Consider the following 18,426-nt stretch of genomic DNA (forward strand, 5'->3'; position numbering starts at 1 on the left):
CGGGCCACACAACGGGTTGGCATACTCTGGATCAGGTGGTCGACCAGATGCTGGGGTATAGACTCTCATTCTAGCACCAGTGCCTGAAGTGTTCTAAAGGTTTGAAGACGTGCAGCGATACATCGATCAAGAGCATCCCAGACATGCTTAATTGGGTTTAGGTGTGGAGGACAGGCAGGCCACTCCATATCTTCTGTTTCATGGTACTCCTCCATGATGACAGCTCAGTGGGCCTGTGCATTATCATCCATCAGGCGGAAGGTGGGACCCACTGCACCCCTGAAAAGGCGGACATACTGGTGCAAAATAATGTCCCGACGCACCTGACTTGTTAAGTTCCTCTGTCAAAGACATGCAGGGGTGTATGTGCACCCATCATAATCCGACCCCACATCATCAAACCATGACATCCATATAGGTCCCTCTGAAGGACTTTAAGGGGTTGGTGACTGGTTCCTGGTTCATGCCAGATGAAAACCCGCTAAGGATCACTGTTCAGACTATACCTGGGCTAGTCTGTGAACATAAGCTGGGACCACTGTTCGAATGACCATGTACTGTGTTCTTGACACCAGGATTTATGGGCTCTCCTCTGACCAGGCGTCAGTGGAATGCACCTTGCAGTTCTCCAGGCAAATAAACCATGTCTGTTCAGTCGTCTGTAGACTGTGTGTCTGGAGACAACAGTTCCAGTGGCTCCAGTAAGGTCCCGTGCAATGCTACCTGCAGTACTCTCTGGCCTCCTGTGGGCACTGATGGTGAGATATCGGTCTTCTTGTGGTGTTGTGCATTGTGGACGTCTTGTACTGTAGTGCCTGGACACGTTTCCTGTCTCCCGGATTAGTTGCCATAATTTTGAGATCACACTTTGTGGCACACGGAGGGCCTGTGCTACGACCTGCTGTGTTTGACCAGCCTCCAGTCGCCCTAGTATTCTACCCCTCATAATGTCATCAATATGTGTTCTTTGAGTCACTTTCAACACACAGTCACCATTAACTTGTCTGAAAAAGTCTGCACACTTACTCCCTGCACCGTACCCTGACATGCACCAACACATTTCTGCGTATGTGGACTGCTGCCAGTGCTACCGTGCGACGACCACAGGTCAACTACATGGTCATGACCCGAGATGATTTAAACTTGGAAACTGCCCACCAGATCGTTGTTTCACCATGTATCAACATTATTCTTAATTTTAGAATTATCCTTAATTTATGAGCATGAGTGTAGCTGGCCCCCATGGGAGACAGTGAACTTCCTGTGGTGACAGTGTCCAGTTGTTCAAATTACTGGTCATTGAAAAAGGAACAAGTTGAGGTAAGCACATGTTTAAACAATGCTTCAGCCTCTTTCACAAGCTGGCTACTGATAAGCTCTAATGAGTCTCGTAAAAGTAATATTGTTGATATAGAGACAACATTAAAGCTAACGAAAAGATCCAAAGATTGTAGGTTATGTGTCTTCAGGCATCCTATGAAGGTGTCTGAATTCTGGATACTGTGGTCACACTTGCCCATGAGAGGTCCCAACAGCATAGTAAGATGTTTGTGTGAAAATAGGTAGAAGCTACAATGCTTCTCATTATTGGGCGAAAAGGAGATCCATCCCTCTGCAGGACTTGTTAGATCTTATCAACAGCTAGTTTGTGAACTACATTGTGGCATTGTTTAACATGTGCTTACCTCAACTTGTTTCTTATTCAGTGACCAGCAGTTTGAACAACTGGATGGTGTTGCCACAGGGAGTTTTCTGTTTCACAGGGTGCTAAACTATTTAATGGAAGTCTCTGGTGAAAAAGCATTGCAGTTGGCCAGTCTCAAATCGTCCTGCTTCTGGCAGTATGTAGAAAATACATTTGTGATGTGTCTGTGCAGAATAGAGGCATTACCTGTGTTTCTCCAGCGCCTAAACTCACTCCACCCAATAATACAGTTCACAGTAGAAGTGGAAGATGATGGCATTTTACCATTCCAGGAAGTCATGGTCAGAAGAAAAGACAAGGGTACATTGGGGCATAGAGTCTATCACAAACCAACTCACATGGAGGTATATTTGCAGGCTACAAATTAGCGTCACCCTGCACCATGTGGTAGTGTGTTACACTCTTTGGTGCATAGAGCACTTGTGGTCTCAGATGCTGACAATCTACTTGGTGAGCTACAACACCTAAGAATCAAATTCCAAAAGAATGCCTATGCTGATATACAGTTAGTCCATGCATTTCATACTAAGCAAATTCAAAACAGGGATTTAAATGGAGATGTGGAGGCATCCACTGCAATGGCATCCTTGCCCTATTTTGGCAGCATGCCTTCAAGAATAGAAAGAATTCTCAAAAGGCATGACATTGAGTTTGTTTTTTGGGCACCAGAGAAATTGGAGAATTTATTGTGCTTAGTCAAAGGCAAACTTGGCCTTAGGAAATGTGGCATTTATAAGATCCCACACCAATACGGACATGTCGAACCAGGTAGGATTTTTGTGTCAAACACCATCGTCTTACAGACCTGATGGAACTTAATAAATTGGCAGTATTCGAGCACTGCCTGGACAGGGGATATTATATGTTTTATGAAAAAACTGAAATTTTATCTCCAGCATCATATTTCTGGGACTGTGTTATTAAGGACACCATACTTATCTGTATGGCAGACAGTCTTATCAACAGGGATGTAGGTTTTCAATTAAGTGCTGCCTGGACTCTGGCACTGCATGCCATTAAATCAAAACAGAAAAAACAAGAACTCCTGATTCATGACTTGACGCACTGCACTGCTGAGATTCAATTCAGCTTTTAACCATAGAACCATCTGGCAGCACAGTCATTGCTCACAGCACACACATGTAAGGCTTTCTTGTGCCTCCTAGCAGGCGGCACTAGGAGTGCCACTTTCCTCCAGTTGTGAGTGTCTTTGCACGCATACGTACTGCCTGCACCTGGCCTGATAAATTTTGCTACACAATTATGATAAGTCATGCCTTGCAGCAGTGACGGCAGCAACTGCTACCACATGCAGATGTCAAGTTGTTGCATCAATGAAATTTTTTGTGTGATTTACACAATAAGATCTGCAGCAAACATGAGAAGTGTATTTGCAAAAACATTCATGTTTGTTCATGGTATCCATACATTTATGAGAACTTTCATTGCAAACCTGCTCAGATACAAGAGTTTGTAACATGCTGTTTCCTCCTATGTTCCACAAAATAGTCAAATTTTAAGGAGTGCAATAAATTTTGTAGTGGTTAGTTCATAGTTTCTAGCATATCCCTTTCAAAGCTCTGCATGCTTCAAATGACATCTGACAGTTTGAGAAACGTCAACACTGTATCAGGTGCTTAGGCATATTGGGAAATCTTGAACCTGTTCAACTCCGAATAGGATTTGCTCTGCCAAGTCCTTCCAAATTCTTCTAAATGTAAGACAATCCTTACATACTCTATTAAACAATGTAAAAATGTTAACCTTAGCAGAAATAGTTTAATCTGCAAATATGAGACAACTCAGTATTTTTTGAGTGGAAGATTTGGGAGAAAATGTCGTCTTATAATTGGGTAAATACAGCATTTATTTAGAGGCTTCGGACAGTGCAGGAAGAATGCAGATCCTCTCTACGTTGGCCATCATCAGTTATTTTATTGCCCAGGTAGCAATACTCATGTACTCTCTTTGTTGTCTTGTTTCCTAATCTAATTCCCGTAGCATCACCTGATTTAATTCAACTACTTTCCATTAAAATTATTTTGTTTTTGTTGATGCTCATCTTAAATCCTTGTTTCAAGGCCCTGTCCATTCCATTCAGCTGCTCTTCCAAACCTTATGCTGCCTCTGAGGAAATTACAGTGGCATTCTTCTCCCTGAATTTCAATTCCTTCTCCAAGTGTTTCTTTGATTGGGCTGTGCAGTTAGAGGCACCATGTCATGGATTGCGCAGCACCTCCTGCTGGATGATTGAGTCCTCCCTCAGGCATAGGTGTGTGTGTTGTTCTTAGCACAAGTTAGTGTAAGTTAGTTTAAATAGTGTGTAAGTCTAGGGACGAATCACCTGAGCATTTTGATCCCTTAGGAATTCACACACATTTGAACATTTTTTTGTACAGATTGAATAACAATGGGGATAGGGTACAACACCATCTCACTCCCTTCTCAGTCACTGCTTCCCTTTCATGCTCCTTGCCTCTTACAACTGGCATCTGATTTCCATACAGTTGTTTAAAGATTTATGACAGGCAACATTGTCAAAAGCTTTCACTAAGTTGACAAATGTTATAAATGTAGGTTTGCTTTCTTTAACTTATCTTCTAATAGTTGTTGTAGCCTCAGTGTTGCGTTGCAGGTTCCTAGATTTCCCCAGAAGCCAAACTGATCTTCCACAATATTGACTTCTATAATTTATTTCCATTCTCTTTTTTTTTTTTTTTAAATTGTGATAACATTTTCCAACCAAGTCTTATTAAACTGTCAGTAATATTGACACCTGCGATCATCTGCTTTCTTTGGTATTTGAAGTATTACGTTATTCTTGAAATCTGAGGGCATGACACCTGTCTCATACATCTTGCACACCACGTGGAATGGTTTTGTCTTGGCTGGCCCTGATAATGATATCAATAGTTGTGATGGAAAGTCATCTACTCCAACAATCTTGTTTTTCATAATATAGCCAGTGCTGATACTTCAGCAATAAAAGTGAGAATTGCCTGGATTGAAAATCAAAGCAAACCCAAAATACCAGTAGGTTCGCTAAACTGAGTGTGGTGCAGATTTTCTGTGCAGCAACTCAAAGTTGATGAGGAGTGCTGTTAATTTGGACCCAGTGGTTTCACATGAACAATACCTCTTGCCTACTACCATAATATTCATATCAGAATTATCACAGCACTGATGGGCAGAAATTTTGGCATTTGCAGATACTATACATATGTTGCTGATTCATAATGCTAAACAACCACTTCATTATTTTAATAGTAGTCATCATGTGCCAAATTATAACCAAGACTGCGGCTGCCTGTGAAGATTTTTTCAATAGTGTGTGAATAATATCATGACCCACACACCACATACATAACAGAGACCTATTATAAGCCAGTTATCACCACAAAATGTCCTATGCATACAATTTTTTTGCCAATGACTTAATATCTTTCATGGCAGACTGTCATCTCATGGTGGTGGTAAATAAGAGTTACTATTTATTATATCATTTTTCACACTCACCCTCATCCCCCCTCCCCCCAAATCTCCCATAAATTACATAAATTACAACAATGAACGCAGTATTCTATTATTTCAGTTGAGTTCCCTATTTTAACTAAATCTCTTTGGTGAAGAGATTTTGCGGAATGATCACTGACTATAGCACTAGTGGTAGATAAATGATATTTATTTAATTTCAACCCTTTAAGTGTTAGAAATGTCCAAAATCAGTCAAAGAGCTTGCAGATTCTTATCAGGGGTTAATGACACCTCCACAATAACACTTGAGCACATTCATTTGTCCTCAGAGATTCTTGCTTGCCTTATATTGTTGCTCCCCAGCTGTTGTTTAACTTAAAAATCTATGGTCACATAAACAGTGTAAAATAAGACTGATAAATAGGCATTGAGACAAATGACCTCACAGTTAACATCACCACCATGGACAAACTTGGAAATGGCATTAAGAAGTCAAAAGAAAAATTAAAACTTCCGATTTAGACAGTGCAGGAGAGAAAAATGTTAAATATTTCTGGATTAAAAGACCTGCAGAGCTTTCATCTTTTTTCCTACGCTGGCTCTCCCCTAAATGAAGAACTTGCCCTAAAACTGACACTGACAACCTCACTGAGTCGTTTTTGTGGGTGACTTATGTAGCTTGAGCTCATGGTCACAAGTGTAAATTCAGTCCTTGTGGGATATGGCATGTGGTCTTATTATATATCACAATTTTTCCATTAATTGGTAAATTGTTGGCATACCCAGATAACCACAGTATCATAATAGTGTAGATAAAGTTCACCAGCCTTCTCTTGTTGTTTGAGAGAGATATAGCCACCAGCTGTAGGGCAACCTGACTGCATTATTCAAGTCAAAATTCCTACCACTGAACAAGAAACATAAATCTCTACTTAAATTCCAACAGCATCATGCAGCGTCATTAGAAATTTGATGGGGAAGGGGTGAAGGGGGGGGGGGGGGGGCACCAAAAACGTTGGAGTTAGTCCCAATGAAAATGTATGGTTTAAAAAGCTTTGTGGTGAGCATTAATTACCAACAATAGCTCTTTACTCTGCAAGTCTTTATTCAATTAATAACACCAGCTTCACGAAAGTCTCTGTAAATGCTATTCCTAAGAACAAAACTGACAGTTGTCTATTAATATTAGAAACTGCTGACGTAATATCAAGCGCAACCCACTAAGTGAAAGCACGCCATACATGCTAATCAACATGTCCTGTGTCCTTATTGTTTGTAGAACCTCTCTTCAGTCACCAACTCCTCAACTTCACAAGTTCTCAGTGGGCTTAAATCCTTTAAGATTTATGTATTTTACCCAGTCGTCACTGTAGTTATACACTCCTGGAAATGGAAAAAAGAACACATTGACATCGGTGTGTCAGACCCACCATACTTGCTCCGGACACTGCGTGAGGGCTGTACAAGCAATGATCACACGTACGGCACAGCGGACACACCAGGAACCGCGGTGTTGGCCGTCGAATGGTGCTAGCTGCGCAGCATTTGTGCACCGCCGCCATCAGTGTCAGCCAGTTTGCCGTGGCATACGGAGCTCCATCGCAGTCTTTAACACAGGTAGCATGCCGCGACAGCGTGGACGTGAACCATATGTGCAGTTGACGGACTTTGAGCGAGGGCGTATAGTGGGCATGCGGGAGGCCGGGTGGACGTACCGCCGAATTGCTCAACACGTGGGGCGTGAGGTCTCCACAGTACATCGATGTTGTCGCCAGTGGTCGGTGGAAGGTGCATGTGCCCGTCGACCTGGGACCGGACTGCAGCGACGCACGGATGCACGCCAAGACAGTAGGATCCTACACAGTGCTGTAGGGGACCGCATCGCCACTTCCCAGCAAATTAGGGACACTGTTGCTCCTGGGGTATCGGCGAGGACCATTCGCAACCGTCTCCATGAAACTGGGCTACGGTCCCGCACACCGTTAGGCCGTCTTCCGCTCATGCCCCAACATCGTGCAGCCCGCTCCAGTGGTGTCGCTACAGGCGTGAATGGAGGGACGAATGGAGATGTGTCGTCTTCAGCGATGAGAGTCGCTTCTGCCTTGGTGCCAATGATGGTCGTATGCGTATTTGGCGCCGTGCAGGTGAGCGCCACAATCAGGACTGCATATGACCGAGGCACACAGGGCCAACACCCGGCATCATGGTGTGGGGAGCGATCTCCTACACTGGCCGTACACCTCTGGTGATCGTCGAGGGGACACTGAATAGTGCACGGTACATCCAAACCGTCATCGAACCCATCGTTCTACCATTCCTAGACCGGCAAGGGAACTTGCTGTTCCAACAGGACAATGCACGCCCACATGTATCCCGTGCCACCCAACATGCTCTAGAAGGTGTAAGTCAAATACCCTGGCCACCAAGATCTCCGGATCTGTCCCCCATTGAGCATGTTTGGGACTGGATGAAGCGTCGTCTCACGCGGTCTGCACGTCCAGCACGAACGCTGGTCCAACTGAGGTGCCAGGTGGAAATGGCATGGCAAGCCGTTTCACAGGACTACATCCAGCATCTCTACGATCGTCTCCATGGGAGAATAGCAGCGTGCATTGCTGCAAAAGGTGGATATACACTGTACTAGTGCCGACATTGTGCATGCTCTGTTGCTTGTGTCTATGTGCCTGTGGTTCTGTCAGTGTGATCATGTGATGTATCTGACCCCAGGAATGTGTCAATAAAGTTTCCCCTTCCTGGGACAATGAATTCACGGTGTTCTTATTTCAATTTCCAGGAGTGTAGTTTGATTGGCATAGTTGTTCAGTCATGGGTATTTGCAGTACTCTAGCCCTCCATTCCCCCAAAAACAATAATACATAAAAATGCTGTGTCATTGCTTGTACCTCTCTCACTGTAAACATAAAAAAAATACTAATGACCTTGTGGGAAAGCTTCACAGCATCTCCAGGACAAATCTCATCCTTAATGGAGATATATAGCTTCTTTATCAGTCTCAGTCTTTAACTTGTTAAATGCCCTGAATTGTTCACTATTCTTCCAGTTGATAAGAGAAAACACGTCTCACCTATTAATTTAAAAATTGATAAGGATAAATTAGGTCCTTGCATTTTCAATTCTATGTAGTCATGAATATAACTTTACCCAGCTTAGTATTCCCAGTACAGCATAGTATGGCTTCTTCCACAAGATTCTGATTGGGGTTGGCTAAAGACTTTTAATATTATACATCACAAGAGGAATTCTCCATTGATAACTCTGAGGTTCCTGAGTCTGTTTAGAGTTTTACCTGAGAGCAAGACCTTGTTGTAACCTGATAGAAAGTCCCATTGTCATCAAAAGTTGTCTTATATTTTGAGTTAACTCATTGAAGAAGCAGGTAAAACAGCAATAACCCAGCAGATTATTCAAGACAATGCATTCATAGCTTTCTGATAGCTGGCTGCTGGCTGACATGCTTTGAGTGAATTGCTTTGTCACTACTGTGATATATCATCAGAAATGGTATTAGATGTTTACCCACTATACCAACTTCTTGATGTCATCTTTTCCAATTGGAGTTTCTGATATTGGTGCGAAAATAAATATTTAAGGTAAATATGATCATTATGAGTGGTGAATATCTGATGTACCTCTGGTTCCACCCCTCAAAAAGTAGTGCAAGCAAGAGACAGAAATCCACCTATGAAGTAATAACTAATACTGTAGCAACAATTAATAAAATTTAACATTCTGTAACTCATCTGATGATTATGAAGATCTACACCCTTAGTCAGCACAACATTGCATTTCAAATTCAGAGGTTTTCTAGGATTCCATTTCTTAATTTAGTGTCATCCATTTTCTATATGTTAAAAAAAGAAACTAAGCATTTGACTTTAAATATACTACTTTTCAAGTGGCTAGAGGTGTTCACCAATAATGTGAACAATCTCTTAGTGCTGTAATAGTTGCCAAGGCAAGGAGAGGCAGAGTTCTCACAAAGTAAAATATGTGAGAGATTGTATTTTACTCTTAAAAAGTCTTACTGCAATTGAAAAATTTACATTTTCCAACTCACTGTAACTCCAAAATGAATTGTAGGCATCAAACAATATTTAATTCCCATCTTGGCATGACTTAGTCTCAATTTCTCAACATAAAATTTCACAGTAGAAACTCATACACACAAGCCACAATATTACCACAGTACAGCACAGACTCCAGACTACTAAATGATGTGACATTAATTCACACCTAAAACCAACTAACTCCAATACAAAGTGACCAGCAGTGCTCCTATTGCATTGTAATTCAAGATATGCTACAATTAAATATTTCTTATTTGCATTGAAATATTAAGTCAGTAATATTCTACATCATTTACATTGCAGAAATTCTTCAAATTATAATCTAATATCTATTTAAATAGTAAAATAAAAAATTTGAATAATTTCTAAAGTCTCTTTTGTAATTAAATTGAATGCTTAAATAGTAAAATAATAAATTTGAATCATTTCTAAAGTCTCTTTCGTAATTAAATTGAATGCAACTTTTCACATTTTGAAATATTTTGTTATTATACATTTTAGTATGTTTGTAAATACATTTCCTTATTATACATTTTCGTATATTTCTACCTAAATGAAATAATTTCCTATACATTATTTAATCATAACAAGGAAAAACAAAATTTATAAGGTTTCTTTGCATGTTGGGTGAGTCTGAGTGTATTGGGTACTCGTAAGTGTTTGTGTGTATCTCACTAAATTCCACTTCATATTCTTTATCATTTCCATTATGTAGCCTGAGTTATTTTCACTTAAGGTGTACATCAGGTTATCAATTTATAGTTTTAAGTCCAGGAAGGTTCTTCCACACAGAAACTGTAACTAATCTCTTATTTATATGCTCAACCACCACTCAGGCAATAAACGAGAGATTAATGCTGCAGTTTTTCATTAGCTCTGAGGTAACAGGGCACCACTGTAAAGTGAAGGCTGCATTGGGTCTTGGTTCCACTCTTGGTCAAGGTCAACATTTTCCCTATTCTGTGACAGAGCTACAAGCAGCCATATCGAATATCATTAAGGAAATCTTCTCCGTGGTAAATTTTCTCACTACTTTCAGACCTCCATGGTCCAAGGATGATAAATTTAAGGGGCTGCACACTTGATAATACTTTCTTCTACTTCTGCAGACATAATTTGTGGTGATTTTGAATACACAATTCTACTTATGAAATTATGATTTTGAGCAAGCTATTGATTGAGGTTTCTTTATGGATGTACTCCAACTGTCACATTTCCATACTTCTTGCATATTGCATAGGATAGCACTCAAGAGGAAGTGGAAGGCCAAAGTGCATAATGTCTTACTAATTCATGTCAATTGAGGCATGCTTGTGTTACTCATGCTTTATGTGTTATTGAACAATGGAAAGTCCAGGATGAAAATGAAACAGTATTATGGAAATGAAAGATTCCTGCTCATCTTGTAGAGTAGTCATTGAGCCTCAGACAGGCACAATAAAAAGATCACTATACAGTTTAGTTTTGAGTTAAAGTCTTTTGTCTGAAGTAGAAAACTCACACACTTTCACACAAACACCACTCACATACACACATTATCACTGTCACATTATTGTTACTGTCCGGCCACGATAGGCAGAAACTGTGGTAATGTGTGTGAGTTGTGCTTGTGTGAATGTGTGAATTTTTTGTACTTTCTTTTTTTACTCCAGAACAAGGCCTTTATCCGAAAGCTAAAGTGTATAGCAGTCTTTTCTTTGTGCCTTTGTGTGATTCAGTGTCTCTTGTATATGGTGAGTAGCAATCTATCCTTTTCATAATATTGATATCTATGATTGAAACAAACATCATTGTAACATTATTGTGGTAAGTTTTAATTCGTTTGTGTTAGTACAGCGCATATTTTTATAGCATTTTTCATTAGTTTATTGAACACAACAGTAGAAATAAGAGATAAATTAACTATAACAACATACATCTCATCACATTATCTAAAACAGCCTGACAATGCTCATGTAGGTAGTTTACCTATACATGCCTGTGAAAAAGTAATGGTTTGAAGGAAAAAATGTTGTCAAATGAGGTTTGATGTCATTTTCCTCCATAAAGGAATGTTTTTTAGTGTTGTTTGATAAGAAGTGGGAATGGTAAACATTTGAGGATACAGGATCTGAAGAACGCATAAAATTGGAAAAGGCAAACCCTTACCTATTGACAACTGGTGTGTGGCACACAGAAATACACAATAGAAAACAGTTAACATTAGATTTCGAGTTCCTTTTTCTTTTTCTAGTGAGAGTACACATTTTTACACCCAAAATCACACAGATACGTAGTCATACACACAGTAGCAGTGTGAAGAATATATGCATGAATAATCGTGAGATGACTAATTGTGTGAGGGATGACTTCCCATACTACCTCCTTAAAGCTTTTTTCTTTAATTCAGCAGACTGCAGGCAGACACTATCATACATTTCATACATTAGCAATTTTTAAAGTAGTTGTATTTGTCTTTTTCATCCAATGTGACTGAAAAGCATCTCAGTCATTGGTAACAGTTTCCAGCTGCAATCACCTCACACTTGGGGAGCAGTCAGTACTGTACAACAGCCAATTTGAGCCATCAAATATGTGCCATTATCTGTTCACACTGCACTTTTCTCAAGGATGTGCCTCTTTATTGGGGTTCTTAATAAGTGAACACAAAGGTTTCATCATTCGTTCAACCATAACAATATTGCACTGAAATATACAATGAGTGAAATGATGATGTTCAATGAAACTTCTGTAATAGTATCAATAAAGGTAACAAAGGATTCACAATGATGAAGGGACATAGTTTCATGATTAGGCATTAGGAAAGGCTGCAGAGGGTAACAGATATGAGGGAAGACAGAGACTGGAATACATCCAACAAATAAGTGAAGAGAAAAGTTGCAAGTGCTACTGTGAGAAGAGATTAGCACAGGAGAGGAATTTGTGGCAAGTCACATTGAATCAGTTAGAAGATTGATAATGGGGTCATTGTTTTCATTTTTATGTATTTGTATTTCTTATTCATCTCCTGCATTGTATAAATATCTAAAGAAATCTTGGAATGATTACAGAGGTTTCTTTCTTTTTAGCTACTGTGCCATATGATAACTTCACAGATGAAAAGTGTTGTCTGCTCATCATAAGTTTGTGTTTTATTTTCTTGGTGCTTTTATTGTTTTCAATTGTTTCACTTACATGATTTTCATTGTATCTTCTCACATCCTCAAAAAGACATTTAAGGATGATTTTGTACAGTTGAGTATATTCTCTCATATTCTTATAACATTTGATATCATTTATCAACTCGTATCTCATCATAGTGCTCTTCTATCTCCATGCAGAGTCAGGCATGTTGGCTTATATAGTTGAATGATCTCCATGCAATATATTTGGTTGATTCTTAATCCCTCAAGTCAGAAGCTTGAGTACATGCTTGCATTCTTGTAGTGTCTGCACAAGTGGTAACCTAACTGCCTGCATGCCAGCTGTAGTTTCTCAGGTAAAACCATGTTGCTCTGTCATTTGTTTGATGTTGGAGAACCTTACTTTCTCAGCTAAGCATAGAGGTGTTTGTGATAACAGCTGTTAAGCTCTTTGTTGAGAAGTAAGTGAGTTGGATGAAATAAGGAACTACAAACTCTCTTTGTGGAAGGAAAGAATAAATAAAATATCTAGAAGGCAATTAAATATTTCAGTGCACAGTGCATTTATTGTTTATCAAGCCACTGAAAAGGCAACAGAAGATGCACTTGTAAATTTCAGGCTTCTTCTCCGAACAGAACTGCTGCACACTGACAGGAAGAAAATGATGTGGAACTTTGGTTTCTAAGATTGCTTCAAAGTGTAACACCCTGAGAGTTCATTTTATGCTTTGGTGAGACACATGAACAGTGTTAAACTTTGCCAGAGCTGGACTTGTAGTAATTTCATCTAAAACCCAGGTGCCTCTGATTCTCAAAACCTGGTAACATCATGACTAGGTGACATATTTTTTTCATGCCAGCAGAGCCAGAAAGCTGGTAATATTAATGAACTGTCATTTATTGTGTCACTTATAGGCTGCAATCGTGTAGAATAAGTGTTATGATTATCAGTTTTACTTGGTAAGATGTCTCTCCACATTTGATCATTATATAGTGTCTGGGGATTGTTACCTGATGTGCACTAACAGCTGCACAGTATTAATGTCCTGAAACTATGTTCCTTCATCATTGTGAATCCTTTGTTACTTATTTATGTTAGAACTTATTCCGGTAACTACTACTTATCTACCAGTGCAATATTTACTGGCACTTATTTTTATAAAACTGCACACTTTGACTTTCATCAAGTACCAAGACAATTCAGATAACACTTACATTTACTTTATTGCTTTCTTAGCTGCGCACAGATTACTGAACAATCTTACAGTTAATTTTCCTTATTTATTCTTTATGTTTATTTATCACTGGTATTTAATGGCAAACTAGTCCAATGGATTTGGGCATGGATCAGCAGAAGCAGCTAATTGCAGTATTCCAGCCATATGGCAACTGCTTCTCCACATCAAGATTAAAGCAATAACTGGTTATACAAGTAAACAGTAGCTGTGCTTATTGCCATTTATGTACATGCTCTGGAAAGAAATAATATTTTACATGCCTTACTGCTTCCTTAGGACTTTTTGTTTAATTTGGAATACTGTTGGTTTCTGTATCATGCTGTTTTGCTGAATACATAACTTAATTCTCGCTGTGTTGTTGAAGCTTTAATGTTGACCATTTTCTGCTCATTTTCTTGCAGGAATGGAGGCAGTGCACTTTCACCATTAGTGGGCAAATTTTGTGGTACAACTATACCAAGGACAATCACATCACACAGCCATCTCATGTTTATACACTTTGTAACAAACAATTCTGGCCGGAATAAAGGTTTCCATCTCACATGGGATGTAACAGCAACAGGTGAGTGCTTGTAGAGTCATAAGTTAATTGTATGTGATCTATTTGGTGGTATTGCACTAATGATATCAAGTAATGATACATGTGATCCCTATCAGGAAGAAGTAAAAGTGATAGTTGGAGGCACAAATGAAGAAAGTGTGCCCTTCACATTTTGTGAATGCCTCCCACTTTTTTTATCTCACTTTAGTTCACAGCCAGCATAACATGGAAGCATTGGGGTTTGCTGCTGTGTGTGCTGAGATAACTGGACTATTATCCTTACTAACCACTTTCACAAGCTGCATCATACTAATGATGAATAAGTAAATATAAACACATATGGAATTTAAAAAAAGAAAACCACATGCCAACCTTATGAATAAACAGAACTACAGTGATGTTGCAGTCTTAATTTCATTGTCAGGCCTTAAATTTTAATGCTATATTTTTGTGATAATTATAAGCCAATTTTTATTTTATTTTTTAAAAATTTGTTTGCAGCTAGTGCCATTTATGGCTTCTCAATCTCAAATTAAGGATGTAGCCAAATATATCATCATAGTTTATTCATAAATCCAAAGAAATTTTACTTTTAATTACTTGAAAATTTAAGCATTTGTTAGCCCCATAAGTCAAGTTTAACATTGGTACAAAAGATAAAAGGTTCTGTGTTCCCAATAACTAAAACCAACAAAGATGCCAGTACAAGTAGGAAGCTTGATGGGACTTCTTTTGCAAGTTGATGAATTGCAAGGAGGAGAGAGCAAAGAGAGGGAAAAGACTTTGAGTCTGAGGGAAAAGAAGGAACAAGTATTACCATATAATATAAATTTTTTTTATTTTTTTGACTCCCACAATAAAAACTGTTGATTGTATTAAAAAATTGAGTCACATGAAGCAGTAGTAATATTGATTCTGAAATTGTTTTGGGAGGTTTCCTTCTGAAAGTCTTCTTCCAAATTTTTGTTTAATTCATGTGCAATATTTGGCCTCTGGAATTCTCCCTGTGACTGTTGAGTTCTACATCAGCGTGATGAATTATGTCCTTCTGCAAGTAATCTAAATCAGTAACATTCCTTTATACACCAAAAGTTTTCCTCAGAAACTGGTAACTATCTTTGTCACAGATTTCTATTCTCTTGTGTTTTTGCACATGTTGTCTGTACTGTTTTACTTGAAACATTACGTGACTCAGATGTTCCAGTCTGCAGTGCCTAAAGAATTTTACCTGTTATGGGATAACCTTTAAGGTTCCAAAGAAACTTATATCCTTTGTAAATGACATCTGCTATCTGAAACCATGTATGTTGGAATTGTGCCACACTAACTCAAAAATGAGAAAAATCACCGAATAGATATATAAATGAGGAGTATTAAATATCTTTTGTCATACGGACAACACTAGCAAACATCATACGCATTAATAATTTGATCACTAACGAAAGTGTGGCAAAGTAATGTTAGTGGCACCACTGTGTGAAGAGTGTACAGAATTGGCAGATAAACCAGCTCATCTATTAGCATCTGATGTGTTGTTGTTCCCTTACAATGCTACTTACATGCAATTGAAATGAAGTTTTGATGAAAATATCAGTCTCGTTGCACTTTTTATTGTAAACCAAGACCAGATTTGGCCCCCAAGGTCATTATGACTCTTGTATAGGTCAGGTGTCCTGAGAGTGCATAGATCCTAGGACATTATTTAGTGGTATAAGTCACATGTTCTATGAGGGTGCAGGCCAAAGGCCATTATTTAGTGGTGTAAGTGAGGCATCCTAAGAGGGCCCAGGCCTGTATTATCTCAGGACACCAGACTTATATCAGGGACTGAAACTAAACATGGTTTAAAATAAAAAGAGGAGTGTCACTGATGCTGACATTTTCTTCAAATCCATTACCACAGTTGTGGAACATCAGCAAAATTTCCATGTTTCACACGCTGGACAAGAAAGCAATAAATGACATTATTGTAACACTGTTACTTTAGCTGTCATGGAGTGAGCAAATAATTTCTCATTGGCATTAGTGGTGGGATTAGTGAGTGGTAGTGAGAAGTAAGGCATGGAAGAATGGAAAGAAAATGGTGTAGCTATGTCATACTTCCTTCAAACCAAGAAGACAGAATAAAATCAGTAAACCTGATGCAGCTCTGTACAGGACACATGTACTGACTCACTGGTTTTTTTTTACTCCTTGACATGACCTACCACTTTGTGATCAGAATGGTAATATATTTCTGTGTGACATGTTTCAAAATGATATTGTTAGTTATTTGACAACTCTCCCTTTCACTGCCTGTAACATATTAACTGATTTTCTGCAGACACTATTTGCAGGCTTCATTTGTGTTAATATGGCTGTAACATGAACTCTTATTTTTCATTATCTGTCATAGTAAGTAGTAAGTAGTATCCTAAAACTTCCACACAATCATGTGGGTTTTGGAGTGAGGAGAGAGAGAGAGAGAGAGAGAGAGAGAGAGAGAGAGAGAGAGAGAGAGAGAGAGAGAGAGAGAGAGAGAGAATATTGTTGTAGACTGGAGAAGGAAAACTTTTTTGTGTCAATCAGATCATGATGTGGAGAAGGAAAACTTTTTTGTGTCAATCAGATCATGATATGTTTTTGATTGAAGTTATTGTGAAATAAAATCGACAAAAGAAGAATGAAACACAAGTGACAAACTTAAATGTAGCAGCAATATGGAAATAACAGATTGCTACTCACCACACTAAGGAGGTGTTGATTTGCAGGCAGGCTCAATGAAAAATAGTGCTAGAAATATCTCAGCTTTTGGACAAAATCCTTCTTCAGAATAGAAAACTCACATTCACAAAGGATGAATCACATACATATAGCCACTGTCTCTGAGCGCTAAGATCTGACTGCAGCTGTGTCTGATATAAACAGCCAGTGGCTCCTTTTGGCTGAAGGGTTGAAGGGGATGGAAGAGGGGTGAAGAACAAGGTCTAGAGAGATTTCTCCCCCTTTTCTTAGACCTCTCCCATCCTTTTCCTTCACCCCTCTTCCTTCCCCTTCAACCCTTCTGCCCGAAGGAACAGCCACTGGCCCTGAAAGCTTGCATATGTAATATGTTTTTTTTATGTGTGTGTTCTCCTGCCAGCTTTTGGTGAGTAGATTTTTTATCTATCCAATTACATTATGTTTGGTAAGTATGTGATGATCTTTGAGAGACTGAGTATTAAAAGCAAAACATTCTTTTAAAAATTGCCTGAAGTGAATAGTTGAATGTATAAGCCAAACTATGTGGTCTTAGGGATGCAATCTTGTTTCATATGCTGGGCCTGTGGCAAGGTGTATTTTCCTTGGAAATTATTAAGAAGGGGTTAAGTGAGTCTTACACATAATCTTGTTTGATGATGAGAAAAGTGTGATGTGTTTACTAAAATTCTGTATATTGTCAGAAATCTTCTGTGTACCTTTAAGATAAAGGTTTTTATGCATTTTCTGCTTGATGGATCATTCACTAGTAGAATACTGTTTTATGGATTATCTTGCCTTGCACTTCAGGTTGGCGTAATCACCATTTTCTACATGTGTGTATATGCATTTTAATTATTTGTCTTGTAATTATTATTAATGAAGGGCATGTCATTGATTTTGTTAGTGTGACTGACATTTATTTGATTATTACTATATAAAGTGACTAAAGACAATACCATTGTTCACTCAGAAGTCCTTGACCATCCATTGAATTTTTTAGTTTGAGTGTTGTGGCTGTGAGTGGATGAAACAGCTCCACTCTGCATGATAGTACTTTTGAGATGTGTGGGACAGTTTTGGGAAAAAAAGCTGAAGCATTAAGTTCACCAGTCTCTGCTAGGAAGTCTCCACTAGTGATAACAATGAAACAATGAGACATGTATTTAATACTTCATGATACATTACAAACAATATGCAGGGGTAACTAGTGATTTAAATAGTCACAAAGAGAAAGAAATGCAGGCCAGTGTTTTCATTCAGGGGATGCAATTGTCATTTCTTCTGAGAGTAATATTTGAAATCACGCAGAGCACTCCTAGCCTTTTTAACAGTAAGTTTCTTCCTCAAGGTGGAAAGAGGACTTCATTGGCGGAGTTGGAAGTGGTTTGAGGTGTTCCTTGTGAAGATAAGCTATGACCAGCATTACTATATGTTTTTGTCTGAATAATTTTCTGAAACAAATCTGTCTTTACTATAATATAGTCAAAGATGAAACTGCTTGTACAAGTGAGAACTGAGGGTAACATTTGTAATGCTA

The 18,426-nt window shown here is 38.8% G+C and overlaps 1 protein-coding gene across 1 annotated transcript in view; it reads left to right on the top strand.

Annotated features, from left to right (window-relative positions):
- The window catches only part of LOC126285431 (cubilin-like), a 1,398,426-nt gene that overhangs the window by 541,452 nt on the left and 838,548 nt on the right, over nt 1-18,426 (top strand). The window contains exon 25 of the mRNA XM_049984811.1: nt 14,029-14,189. Coding sequence (XP_049840768.1) covers nt 14,029-14,189 — 161 coding nt within the window. The remainder of the gene's footprint in view (nt 1-14,028; nt 14,190-18,426) is intronic.

Source organism: Schistocerca gregaria, chromosome 8 (assembly GCF_023897955.1).
Source record: "Schistocerca gregaria isolate iqSchGreg1 chromosome 8, iqSchGreg1.2, whole genome shotgun sequence".
Classification (NCBI taxonomy): Eukaryota; Metazoa; Arthropoda; class Insecta; order Orthoptera; family Acrididae; genus Schistocerca; species Schistocerca gregaria.